We start from the raw sequence: 13,902 nt of genomic DNA, 5'->3' as shown, positions 1-13,902 counted from the left end.
AGAACCCCCTGCCGTCTAGCACTCCTTACACTTGCTGGGGAAAGCTACAACCCTGCTCTAGGACCTGCTTTATTAAAGGCCTAACCCCTCAGGCTTGAGAGCCCAAAGCAGCAAACAGCAGTGTGGCTGTTCCTATCTGGAGACCTGCTAGCACAAGTGTGTCCATCCCATATTGGGAGGCTTGCTCCCAGCTGCAGTATAGACACACCCACAGGGAGCCTGTGGGAGAGGGAGGCACTGACCCCAGAGGAAGTATGGGGTAGTGGTTAGAGTGCTAATCTAGACTCAGGAGATCTTGGTTTCATTCCCTGCTCTGCTACAGACTTTCTGTGTGACCTTGGGCAAGTCACCTAAGCCCAGAGCCTCAAAGTTACTTAGGCTCCTAAATACCAGGTACAATAGAAATGGGAATTAAGCACCTAAATACTTTCAAGGATCTGAGCCTTAGTCTCTCTGTGCTACAGGAATGGGAGCAATATAAGTACCTAAGGCTATGTAAGAACCTAAATGCACATCAAGTTGTTCCTGATTAACTCCATGTGTGGATCTTTTATGCCAGAATAAGTGGAGAGGATTAAGCTAAACAGGAACACTGCACTCTTATTCCAGAGTAAGAGTGTCCACACATAGAGTAAATCAGGAATAACTCCATGTGAAGTCAGGCCCTAAGGGTACATCTACACTACAGGGGGGAGTCGATTTAAGATACGCAAATTCAGCTACATGAATAGCGTAGCTGAATTCGACGTATCGCAGCCGACTTACCCCGCTGTGAGGATGGCGGCAAAATCGACTTCTGCGGATTCCTGTCGACGGCGCTTACTCCCACCTCCCCTGGTGGAGTAAGAGTGTCGATTCGGGGATCGATTGTCGCGTCCTGACGGGACGCGATAAATTGATCCCCGAGAGGTCGATTTCTACCCGCCGATTCAGGCGGGTAGTGTATACCTAGCCTAAGACAGGTAGATCTCCTGAGTCACAGCCCAGTATCTTTAACCACAGGATCAAGTGAGAGGCAAGGGCTGTAAGGTAGAGATGGTCTATTTTTCTATTTTCTCAGTCTTTGAGCACTTAACAAGTGATACCTAAAAATGATAACTGCTAATGAAGCTTGGTTGTTTAATACTAGAGTCAGGATCACACTGTAAAGCAGGGGTCGGCAATGTTCGGCACGCGGCTCGCCAGGGTAAGCACCCTAGAGGGCCGGGCCAGTTTATTTACCTGCTGACACAGCAGGTTCAGCCGATTGCGGCCCCCACTTGCCGCGGTTCGCCGTCCCAGGCCAATGGGGGTGGCGGGAAGCCGCGGCCAGCACATCCCTTGGCCCGCGCCGCTTCCCGCCACCCCCATTGGCCCGGGACGGCGAACCGTGGTGAGTGGGGACAGCGATCGGCCGAACCTGCTGTGTCAGCAGGTAAATAAACTGGCCCGGCCCGCTAGGGTGCTTACCCTGGCGAGCCGCGTGCCGAACGTTGCCGACCCCTGCTGTAAAGTTTGGACCTCACCTGGATCCAAATCTGAATTTCCCAAAGCTCAGCGGTGTTTGGTTCTGATGCTCTGATTCAAGCGGATTACAGAGACCAGATCTGCTTCCAGTTATGAGCTTTCCTGGGGAATGTCCGATTGGGAAATCCCATTCACTCATCTCCATGTCAGTCAGGTTTCACTGTAATTACCTGAGTCAGCCATGATAGTTACGTGGTTAGGTAATTGTAGCCGGATGCTTTTGTAACACTGCATTTCTAACATCTCGTTCCTGCCTTGCTGATCGAGGATGCAAGTTCTCAGGAGCACCCAGCCTCTTCCATGATGGTATAAAATCAGGAAGAGAGCAATCTCATGTTTAGAATAAGGGACTGTGAGCTAGGGAACACCTCGGTTCTATTACCGACTCTTTATGGGAAGTCACTTCACTGTGCCTCAGTTTCCCCATCTGCCAGCAGGCAGCAGGGAGGTGAGGCGTAATTCCCTAATGCACTTCAGGCTGTAACTTGAAACCACTGGAATGGGTTTCTGGGTTGCAGGTGGGCTTGGTTTGAGAGAGATCCGGTAGGGGAATGAGAATTGAAACAAGGGGTGCTTGAGAGGTTTGTGGCCAGCGCTGGCTGGGAGTAGGGTGACCAGACAGCAAGTGAGACAAAATCAGAACAGGGGTGGGGGGTAATAGGAGCCTATATAAGAAAAAGACCCCAAAATCGGGACTGTCCCTATAAAATCAGGACATCTGGTCACCCTAGTTGGGAGGGCAGATACGGCTCTAGCTACTTCAGTGTTTGTGGGATTTTTACACCACGTGGGCTCGTGTCTTTCCTTTGGCTGCCCCAGATGTTACACTGTTGATTATTATTTGCTAGGTTTCAGAGTAGCAGCCGTGTTAGTCTGTATCCGCAAAAAGAACAGGAGTACTTGTGGCACCTTAGGGCTTGTCTATACTTACGCGCTGGTTCGGCGGCAGGCAATCGAACTTCTGGGTTCGATTTATCGCGTCTAATCTGGACGCGATAAATCGAACTCAGAAGTGCTCCCCGTCGACTCCGGTAATCCTGCTCGCCGCGAGGAGTACGCGGAGTCGACGGGGGAGCCTGCCTGCCGGGTCTGGACCGCGGTAAGTTCGAACTAAGGTACGTCGACTTCAGCTACGTTATTCACGTAGCTGAAGTTGCGTACCTTAGTTCGATTTGGGGGTTTAGTGTAGACCAAGCCTTAGAGACTAACAAATTTATTAGAGCATAAATATTGAGGAGATATGTATATGCTCTCTGTATGTGTGTATATATATCTCCTCAATATTTATTCCATTCTATATGCATCCGAAGAAGTGGGCTGTAGTCCACGAAAGCTTATGCTCTAATAAATTTGTTAGTCTCTAAGGTGCCACGAGTACTCCTGTTCTTATTATTTGCTAGTAAACGCCACCTCAAGTCCCCAGGATGTGCTAGTGGCTGCATGAGCAGAGACCATGTTTTGAACTGCTGCAGTATTTTCTGTGCTGCTGCTTCCCTTTCACTAGATGGCACTGAGAAACGCCTCTCTGTGCTGCTTTGGGCCTTTCCCTTTCCCCTTTCGCTGGCATCTCCTTGGCAGAGGGAGATCCGGCAGCTCTCAGACAACAGCCCTGAGCCACCAGCCCCAGGTCCATTTCCTGGCAGGAGAGGGGCCAGCAGCAGGCAGGGGAGCAGCTGCTGAGCCAGCCACAGATGCCAAGCAGAGCTGGGAGAGAGCAAAGGAGCCAAGCACCAGCAATGCCTGGCAATGCAGCACTTAGACAAACCCGTGACGTATTCCAGCGAGCACCCAGTTAAGGCCCTGTGGGTGGCAGCAGGATTTGAGAGCCCACTGGCTTGGCAGGGGGGTTATAGGGAAAGTTGGGGTGCAGATGTGGGGGAGGAGAGGCTAGGGTCGCTCTGCCCCTGTGATCTGAAAAGCTGGAAGTTTTTCACCCAGCTGTAGTTTTTAAAGCAACTCATGTCGTTCCAGGAGCCAGTGGTTTTAAAGGGGGCTGGTTGGCCTGGCTGGTTTGGTCTTACCTGGGGCTGTGACAAAGAGAGAGGCAAAGGTGCCTTTGCAAAGCACCTCCTGGCTTGTAATCCGTGGCTCGGTGGGGCTGTCTGGGTGCTGGGGTTTGGCAGTCAGCAGAGAGTAGTTTGCGTTTGCCTCTCCTGTGTCCCAGCTGGTTGGATGTGATGTTTACAAGGTGCTGATCTTCCTGGGCTGGGGAAATCGGCTTTCAGACTTGCAAGCCCAGCACCAAGCTCCCTGGTTCTTTCTATGGAAAACCAGAGGATGCTAAAGACGCAGGAGTCCTGCGCTAGCCTAGGCAGCGGGCTGAGCGACCTGGTAGGCAACAGGAAGTTGATGGTTTTCGGGGCCCTGTTAGCCTGGTTATTAGTCATCCACTTGCTGGTTAACGTCTGGCTGCTTTGTCTCCTCTCCGGCTTGCTGGCAGTGTTGGGGGGATGGCTGGGGTCCCAGGCCGTCATCGGCACCCGCAGCCGGCTCCACTTGGAACGGTTCGTCCTGCTGGAGAGCTGCCCGCAGAGCCCCGAGGCGGAGAGACAGCTGGACGAGGAGATTGACCGCATGATCCAGAAGATCATCCGGGACTTTGTGTCCTCGTGGTACCGGACGGTCAGCAGTGAGCAGGGTTTTGAGGACGAGGTGAGGAAGGCCATGACAGGCCTGGCCCTAGAGCTCAAAAGGAGGATGGCACTGGTGGACAAGCAAGCCTTGACCCGTAAGATTCTCTTGCTTTGTGGTTGCCACCTGCAAAGCTATATGAAAGCAAGGGAGAGCATGGAGGCTGCAAGGAGCCCGGCAGGACCAGCTCAGCTGGCAGACCAGCTCTGGCGAGTGTACAGCGAGCTCTCTGCCCCGCACCCAGCCGTCCAGAGCCCAGCCATGGAAGTGAACTATGCCCGGAGCATTGTGGACCTGTTGCTCCAGGTGCTGGTGCCCAAACCTCACCTGGAAACTAGGACCGGGCGCTTCGTGGTGGTGGAGCTGATCACCTGCAATGTTCTTCTGCCTATGATCAAGAAGATGTCTGATCCTGACTGGATCAACCTGTTGCTAATTGGGATTTTCTCCAAGATGGGCAGCAAAGGGGTGAGAAGGGGAAAGGGGGAGGAGCCTCCATTGGCCGCCTCCCCCTGCCAGCCCACAGTGCCGAATTCTTTGCCACTGAAAGTTGTGGCACCATCTCCAAGGCCTTCAGAGCTCCCCAGTTACGACGTGGTGGACAGTCTGGAGTGCAACCCCCAGGAAGCGGAAGAGGGGAAGGACGTGACAAGCGGAGAGCCTGGTGCTGATGCTGACGGTAGGAAAGCCGGGAGCACGCCCGTGCACTACCCCCAGCCAGATACTCTGGGCTCCCTCTTCCTGGGTGAGGACTCAGAGCTGGAGTCCCCTATGTCTGACCTCGGCAAGGACTCTGATTCCGTGGTGCTGTTGTCCACGGAGGAATTCCTCACTGACACATTCCAGGATTCCTTTGGGGTGCTGGAGGGGCCGAACGGCCTGGACCAAGAGGACGGTGTGGTTGCTAAGGATGGGTATCTGGAGGAGAGCACCGCCTCTAGCTCTGAAACGAGCGTCCTCCCCTCTGCGCTGGGCCGGTGCCCTGACATACAAATCGACCCCGCAGTGGAGAGGGAAGAAAGCTTGGGCTCTGTCACCGCCCTGCTGGCTGATCCAGAGAAGCCTTTCTTGAGGCGACCGTCCTTTCTGGAGAATCCAGCGAAGAGTCCCCTGGACCCCAGCCAGCCGCCTCTCCCACTTTACTCCTCCCATACCTTCAGCTTTGAGCCACTCAGTAGCCCTGACAGCCCAGTCATCATCCAGAACCTGCGGATAACCGGAACCATCACTGCCCGGGAACACAGCGGGACAGGGTTCCATCCCTACACACTCTACACGGTCAAGGTGATACAGTCACTCCTCTGTTCTTGTTGGAGGGGGGGCATTGCAGGAAGGCCAATGCTCTGGAAGAGAAGATCAGCAAGCTGTTTTAGGCCAAGCTAAATGCCCCCTCCGCTGGGAGCTTTGGCCATAGCAGGGCAGGTTGATTTAAATCTGTGATTTCAATGACCAAGTGGAAAACCTTGATTCGAAATCCTCAATTTCAATCAACTTTTCCATTTGTACTTCAGTTCTTTTCTAAAGAAAGATGTATTCTCCTTGGCTGAGATGATCATAAAAATCATGTTGATTTACAACTAAAGAAAGCCTTCACATGAGATTTGGTACCTAGGAACGTACACTATAACTAGCTATATTTATTTAAGCAACTGTATAGCTTAATATTTTCAGACTTTTATTAATTGTACATATTTTTTTTTTGTAGTATGGAAGAAAATGGTGAATGATCTATTGCAGACAACCTATGGCACGCATGCCGAAGGTGGCACGCGAGCTGATTTTCAGTGGCACTCTCACTGGTCATTGGTCTGGGGGGCTCTGCATTTTAATTTAATTTTAAATGAATCTTCTTAAACATTTTAAAAACCTTATTTACTTTACATACAATAATAGTTTAGTTATATATTATAGACTTATAGAAAGAGACCTTCTAAAAACGTTAAAATGTATTAGCAGCACGCGAAACCGTAAATTAGAGTGAATAAATGAAGACTCGGCACACCACTTCTGAAAGGTTGCCGACCCCTGATCTATTGCTTATTTACCACTATTGTGCCATATTTATTAAGCTTCACCTCACAAGGTAGATGTTTTCCCCCGATTCTTTCTTTTTATAGAAAAGCAGCCTTTAACTCAAAGGTTTTGATAGAGGCTCATGGATTCAGCATATTTATTGTTTGTTCAAATGTTTTAAGAGATTATAATAAGTTTAGGTCTTAACATACTTTGTATTAAATTCAGATTTCATTTTAAATCGGTTTATTTTTAAAAACAAAAAATGAATTCGAATTGTAAATAACAAAAATCAAATCCCGTTTAAATTATTTAAAAAAAAAAATTCCTCCACTTTTATCCACCCCGGGGGGTAGTGTGGGCCCAGTGGTTAGAGCGAGAGATTGAGAGTGGGGATTCCTGGGTCTCATCCCCTGGCCCAGGGAGGGATCTTTGTCCCTGAGGTGTGTCTGGTCTCCACAAGTTAACGACTGACTAATGGCCTGCCCTCTTCCTCCGCAGTATGAGACCGCGCTGGAGAGTGAGAATGCCAACAGCCTCCAGCAAGTGGCCTACCACACGGTGAACCGGCGCTATCGCGAGTTCCTGAACCTGCAGACCAGGCTGGAGGAGAAACCCGAGCTGCGGAAATTCGTTAAAAGTCAGCACTCAAGCTGGTTCCCTGTAAAAGCCCTAGCTTCCTTCCCCACCTCCCTGCCCCTCCTTGCCACCTCTGCATGGCACTGCTTGGCTAAATATAATGGGTGCCCCATTGAGACGGCCCGGTGAGCGTCCATAGGCCAGCATACGCTGGGCTAACAGGAGGCTAGGATGACCTCAGTATTCCCCCTGCCTCTCTCTGAACTTCATCTGAGTTCCCAAGTGCCCTCTTCTGGCCACAGTGAGATATATCCTGCCCCACACCTCCCCCAATGCATATCAGCCATTCTCCCTGCTGTAGGAGCCTCTGCAACACTGCCCAGTCCATCCTCTTCCTGATAGCCCTGCCTGTTGTGCACTGTGATCCACAACAGCAGAGAGGGGTGTGGGTCAGCCAGCAACACTGAGCTAGCTCCCCCGTGACGGGAACAGGGCTCTCAGAGTGGTGGGCGGGAGCTGGTCACCTCTTCCTGATTGCTGATGGGTGGGTGCTTCAAGGAGCATCACTGTAGGTTCCAGGAGCAAGCCCTGTGGTAGAGGTGACCAACATGTAGCGCAAGCACCAAATATGGCTCAACCGAGTGTAGCTCGTGGCTTCCCTAATCCAAATCACTGCAGGCGTTAACTGCTGGGGGACTCAAACGACAAGCAATTCCCGTTCCTCTGCCAAGCTAGTTAGAAGAGAGGATGCCGGGGAGGAGTGTCCATGTCTGGTAATGGGTGCACATCAAAGTGCAGAGCAGGGCTGGCTGCTAGATTCCTCCTAAGGTCTTAACATAGCCCTTGCTGCAGCCCAGGTTAGGATGTCCCTTTCCTAACGTAATGGGGGGCCCTTGACTAAGCAGTGGAGAGCTGGTCAGACAGCAGAATTTCCATACCATAGGAGCCTCTGGTTTTGAGAATTATTTTCATTCTGATTTTGGAATGAAAAGTTGGGGTTTTGAAATCTCCAGCCCACTGGAAAGTCCATTGTTTGGATAATGTTGAAACATTGTAATATAACAACTTATTACAGATAATAAATTCTCTCGGGTTGTCTATTATCTCTTAACCAACACCTCCAGTCCTTTGGCATTGCAGAGTCCTGTGTCTTAAAAGACTTGGGATGAAAGCTCTGTATATATTTGAGGCCAGATCCTTTCACCCTAGTTCATGCAGAGAATTAACCTACTCTGCCATTGGCCTATGGGTGTAGTAAGTTACTCCTCAGCAAGAGTCGGGATTTAACCCTTTATTAACATTACTGATGCGTCTTATTTTTACTTATGCATGTGTTTTATTTTGAAGATGTCAAAGGTCCAAAGAAACTTTTTCCTGATCTTCCGTTCGGAAACATGGACAGTGACAAGGTGGAAGCCAGAAAAAGTCTCCTGGAATCGTTCTTGAAGGTGAGATGTTCTCTCAGGTCCCTATCATTAAACAGACTCAGCCGCCTCTCTCTTCCTTATGACTGTGATCTGTTTGGGCAGGATCCATCTGTGTGACTGAACAGAGCAGAGTAGTGAGGGACTGGTTAGAGCAGGGGACTGGGAACACACTTCCTGGGCTTTTATCCTGGCTTTGCCACATGTGTATGTGACCTTGGGCAAGTCAAACTTTCAGAAATGGCCTCTAACTTTTTTTTTCGGGGGGGAGGAGGCAACAAGAGAAGCCTTGGTCTGCTTTTTCCCCCTACTGACTCCAAATCATCCATACAAGGCATGACTTTGCCCTCTTGCATTTTATGGAGGAGGGAAGAAATTCAGGGTGGATAGCTCAACAAATACCCTGTCGGAGTGTGGGAGAATTTTCCCTGGGGAGTGGTGGTCATGCAGTCTCTTGGAACATCTGGAGACTAGAGCATAAAAGACAATCTGGTACTGATCACCAGGAGAGATGGACAACAGGCTTTACCAGGACTCATCTGTCTCTGAGGACCCAACCCTGTGTTTTCCTTTGCAGCAACTGTGCAGCATTCCCGAGATTGCCAATAGTGAGCAGGTGCAGGAGTTCCTCGCCCTGAACACGGACGCCAGGATCGCGTTTGTCAAGAAACCCTTCGTGGTCTCCAGAATAGACAAGGTACCTTAATGCCCCTATGTATCTGCCATCTGCTGAGCTCCATTTGTGTGAACGCTCTCATCCTAACGCATTAAAATACTTTCTCCTCCTAGGCTTTTGTCTGCCTGTTGTTATTTATTAGCATCTAGAGGCCCCAGCTGAGCTCTGGGACCCCACTGTGCTAGGTGCTGTACATACCCCTGGTTACAGACAGTCCCTGCCCCAGAGAGCTTGCAATCTGCATGGCCACAGAAGTGGAGAAATGAAGTATTCTAATCCCCCTGTCACAGCGGGGTAAACCAAGGCATAGAAATATCGAATGACTTGCCTAGGGAGTCTGGGTCACTGGAGTCACAGTCCCCTGCTTTAACCATAAGACCACCCTTGCTTGCTTTGTGCAAATGGCGTCTGTGACCCAAATTGCTACCCTTCCCATCAAAAGCCTAGGACGTTGTAGGTAACAGAAGGGGAAAGAAGAGGAGACAGAGGGATGGTTCATTCATTTCAATGACCACTTTTCCCACCCCATCTTGCAAGTGCCCAGCTCAGTTGATGAGCTCAAGTGTTGGTGATTCGGAAACATACTAACTCTTATGTGCCTGGTGCACCTTTGGGTACTCTTCCCCAGATCTCCTCCTGGATTGTGAGCTCTCGGAACAAATCTCCTGAGTGGTAACATGTGTTACCTGATCTCAGGTTATAGGAGGGGTGTAAGATACCTACAACCTACCCATTGTGTTTTTCCTAGGAAACCTTGCTGCATAGATATTTTAATAATTAGATAAAGATGCATAGTCTAGTAGTTAGAATTGGGGATTGGTACTCATGGGTTACTGTATTTACATCAGCTGGCCAATCCCTGATTGTTAATGGGCAGTTTTTTATTTAATTATTTATTTATTTAATGAGAGCAATACAAAGTTTTCAAACCTGTCCTTTACAGATCGGTTTCTGCTTGGGCACCTGGGTGCACGACTGCTTGTTAAAACCACTTGGGTTAAGGCTTAACTGAATGCCTGCATGCGCAGTGTATTTGGCTCTGAATGAATGAGAGTGATGCTTTTTATAGCTTTCCCTTCTTCGTTCTTCCAGTTTCCAGAGTGCTGAAATATACACAGCCCAGCGCAACAGCCATCCCCCCCCAAACAGGGTCCTGCCCCTCCTCCCTCTACAACAGTCACACTGAAAGTTCCCTTGATTTATCCAAAGTCTCAATTTTCCAAATTTACTCTGTCCCCTGTGATGTTCACACAATCCAGGCTGTCCTGCCCTTGGGAAAATGGTTCAGACAGCGTCCCTGCATTGAAGATATTGCAATCTAATTTAAACACACTTGACATGCCAGCCAACACTTCCTCTCGTGGTGCACCTGGTGCCCATAAACAAAATCAAAGTGAAATCAGTCTCTCTTCCTTTTGCTGTTGCATTAAAATTCTACCATATGCCTCTCCCAGGTGGAATCTTGCCAGAGCAGTAGCTGCTCCCATGCCCTGAACACCCCAAGCGAGGGCTCTATCTACAGATGGATCACTTTCAGTGCCTGCCACTCCACTGAACCCTCGGCAGCTCCAGTAGGGGCACTTTAAGAAGTGTCCTTTACAAGCATATGTGCGGTTCAGAGGGTTTAGCAGGCCTCCATCTAAAATGTTACCTGGAGAGACCCTGTGACTCTCAGGTTATGTCTACCCTGCGGTCAGAGGTGTGACTGCAGTGCATGTAGGCATCCCTGAGCTAACTTTGATTTAGCTAGCTCGAATAATGATTGCTAGCAGCAGCACGGACTGTACAAGCCCACCCAGCACCTGGGTATGTACTTGCCACGGCTTCACTGCTATTGTTATTCCAGCTAGCTAGATCAACCCTAGCATTGAGTCTGTCTCCACAAGCTGTGATCACCTGCCCACGATTGCAGTGTAGGCCTGGTCTAAAGGGGAGCACCTGTCAGCCATGGGAGCAGAGACGAGAAGGAGAGACTGAAGCTAAGTGGAGGTTTGAGCTGCCCATCAGTTCTTGTCCATTTCTCTGGGCATCTTGGCTACCCCTTTGCCCCTAATAGCAAGGGATAGCTCAGTGGTTTGAGAATTGACCTGCTAAACTTAGGGTTGTGAGTTCAATCCTTGAAGGGGCCATTTAGGGATCTGGGGCCAAAAAAAAAAAAAAAATCTGTCAGGGATAGTACTTGGTCCTGTTGTGAAGGCAGGGGATTGGACTCAGATGACCTTTCAAGGTCCTTTCTAGTTCTATGAGATAGGTATATCTCCATATTAAAAAAAAAAAAAAAAAAAATCTGTTAAAGGGCATTATGGGCCCATGCCTTGTCCCACTGGCTTCCCCATTGACTCTGCTGACAGCAGGACCTTACCCTAAAGGAGCATGGATGACATTTTTTGGTGCAGCATTGAGCTCTTTTAATCCCAAAGTGAAGGTTGTTCTGGCCATGCCACATTCTTCTTCCTCCTTAGTAGCAGTCGATAGGCAGTTACTGGCTGAGTTGGAAGCCAGAGGACACCTCTTTCTGGAACATGGTATCTTCCTCTTTCACGAGGAGCTAACCACCTTGCTTTTCCCACCCCTGGCAGATTGTGCTCAATGCCATTGTGGACACTTTGAAGACGGCGTTTCCCAGGTCGGAACCTCAGAGCCCAACGGAAGAGCTCAGCGAGGCAGAGGTGGATGGGAAATCCCAGACGGATGGGAAGAAGGCTAATAAGTAAGGACTCTTTTTTTCAGGTTATGCGTAGCATGTTGACAGTATCAGTGGACTGAACATAGGATAATTAGTGCTTCAAGGCAGCACCAAATACCAGGCTTGATGTTGGGTGCTTTGAAATGGTGAGTAATATGCAGCCGTCCTACCTTGTGCTGTGACTCCATTACATTTTACAAATCAAGCAGGGTCAACTTGGGTCAGTATGTGAAGAGGAGACCCCAAGGGGAACACTCAGATATTCCAGGAATTGGTGCTGGCTGATGATAGGTGGCACTCTTCCCATGGGATCCGCACTGAAACATTGTATTTTGTGCTGTTAGAGGTGCAGTGCATTGGAGGACATGCTTATGTTATTGAAGGATTGCATTATAATCTTTAAACCAATGCACAAGCTGTACCAGTGAAATGCGGCTTCCTCTGGGGTGGAGCGCAGCTGATGTTTAAACAGCAATAGTGGCAACCATCCACAATACTTTAGGACACAATCCCAAATCCAGCTGAAACTGCAAGGGAGTTTGGGGGAGGAAGAATGTAATTTCAATACCTGAGTTTTGATTTGGTCCAGACTTGGGGGTTAACCCCCACTCCCCTTACCAAAAGTTCCACAAGCTCTTTGCGGTGGCCAATGGAAGGCCAGTGAATGCTGGAGTGTTTATCCTGTGGCATAAGCCGAGGATACTGCATGTACTTTGCTACATAAGTGTTTACTATCTGCTGTTGCTAAAATCAACAGAAGCCGCTGGTCAACTTGGTTGGAATGCATGTGTGTGTATACATATGTGTTTTCCTGAAAGGGGATGTTTTGCTTCAAAAAGCTGCTCTGAACAGTTTTTTTTTTTTTTTAAATCAGATTTGGGGCAATCTTGGCTGGAAAGAACATTCCTTAGCTATAAACAGACTTTTTAATTGATCCAAAAAGCAAACAGCCCTTCCAGATCCTTCAGACCTCTCTGTGTCTGCACATTTAATAGTTGGGTTACACAATCCTACTTAGGGCGTTTGATAGCAAAAGGTTTTATGAACATGTGTTATGTTATTGTATATGCTTGTGTATAAGTGACTACCGCTCACTGAACAGAAATCTCTATTTAAAAAAGAAATATTGACCGGTGTAGGAGGGCCTGTGTGTGTGTGTTAGCCAGTGGATAAGAGAAGAGCTATACACATGGATATATACGGTGGGAATTCCATTCTATTTATTGTATTGTTAATCATAGAAATCTGGGGCTGGAAGGGACCTCGAGAAGTCTAGAGAGCGGTTTGGGCCTTGTGCTCCTGTGTCCCGCCCCTCCCAAAATCAGCCCAGCTGCTGGGGAAGGCACAGGAGGGAATATCTAGCCAGGAGCTGCCTTTCCTTGTGGCCTTGTTGTCAGAGGGGACAGCTGATCCAGTGATGAATTATCCCCCCACCTGGCCTGCTAGGCCTGTAAATTGCCAATTCCACCTGCGGCTCCAAGCCATTGTTTATGTTGCTTGGGTTTGAGAACAGCCCTGGTAGGCTGGGGAAGCCTCTCGGTTAGATTGAAAGGCCTGGAGGAGCCGGTCTCTCCCCGTTACCGCCAGACGCTTTCCGTCCCAGTGTGCCTGGATTGGGACCAGCACTGCATGGGAGGCAGGGAGGCGGGCCAAGCGGGCCTAGGACCCAAAACAAGTGGCTCTTCGTGGGGGAGGGATAGCTCAGTGGTTTGAGTATTGGCCTGCTAAACCCAGGGTTATGAGTTCAATCCTCAAGGGGGCTGTTTAGGGATCTGGGGCAAAAATCTGTCTGGTCCTGCTTTGAGCAGGGGGTTGGACTAGATGACCTCCTGAGGTCCCTTCCAACCCTGATAGTCTATGATTCTAAGTCATCAAGTCCAGCCCCCTGCTGTGGCAGGACCAAGTAACCCTAGACCAACAACCTCCCTTGGAAGCCTATTCCAGAGCTTAACTACCCTTATTGTTAGACAGTTTTTCCTAATATCTAACCTAAATCTTCCTTGCTGCAGATTAAGTCCATTCTTCTTGTCTTGCCTTCAGAGAACAATTGATCACCATCCTCTTTATAACAGCCCTTAAAACATTGGAAGCCTGTTATCAGGTCCCCTCTCAGTCTTCTTTCCTCAAGACTAAAGTATGGTCAGTTCTTTTAACTTTCCTCATAGGTCAGGTTTTCTAAACCTTTTATCATTCGTGTTGCTCTTCTCTGGACTCTTTCCAATTTGTCCACATCTTTCCTAAATTGTGGTGCCCACAAGTTGACACAGTACTCCTGCTGGAGCCTCACGAGTGCCAAGTAGAAAGGGACAATTACCTCCAGTGTCTTACATACAACACACCCCAAAATGATATTGGTGTTTTTTTTTTTTTTTTTTGGCAACTGCATC

At 49.1% G+C, this 13,902-nt stretch overlaps 1 protein-coding gene across 1 annotated transcript in view; it reads left to right on the top strand.

Moving 5' to 3' along the window:
• Positions 1–3,102: 3,102 nt before the first annotated feature.
• Positions 3,103–13,902, top strand: part of SNX19 (sorting nexin 19) — a 51,903-nt gene continuing 41,103 nt past the window's right edge. The window contains exons 1-5 of the mRNA XM_054005445.1: positions 3,103–5,421; positions 6,652–6,790; positions 8,077–8,177; positions 8,731–8,850; positions 11,409–11,539. Coding sequence (XP_053861420.1) covers positions 3,769–5,421; positions 6,652–6,790; positions 8,077–8,177; positions 8,731–8,850; positions 11,409–11,539 — 2,144 coding nt within the window. The 5' untranslated portion in view covers positions 3,103–3,768. The remainder of the gene's footprint in view (positions 5,422–6,651; positions 6,791–8,076; positions 8,178–8,730; positions 8,851–11,408; positions 11,540–13,902) is intronic.

This window comes from Malaclemys terrapin, chromosome 15, assembly GCF_027887155.1.
Source record: "Malaclemys terrapin pileata isolate rMalTer1 chromosome 15, rMalTer1.hap1, whole genome shotgun sequence".
Lineage (NCBI taxonomy): Eukaryota > Metazoa > Chordata > Testudines > Emydidae > Malaclemys > Malaclemys terrapin.
Note: the sequence above shows the minus strand (reverse complement) of the source record. Positions and strands in the feature narration are given on the sequence as shown.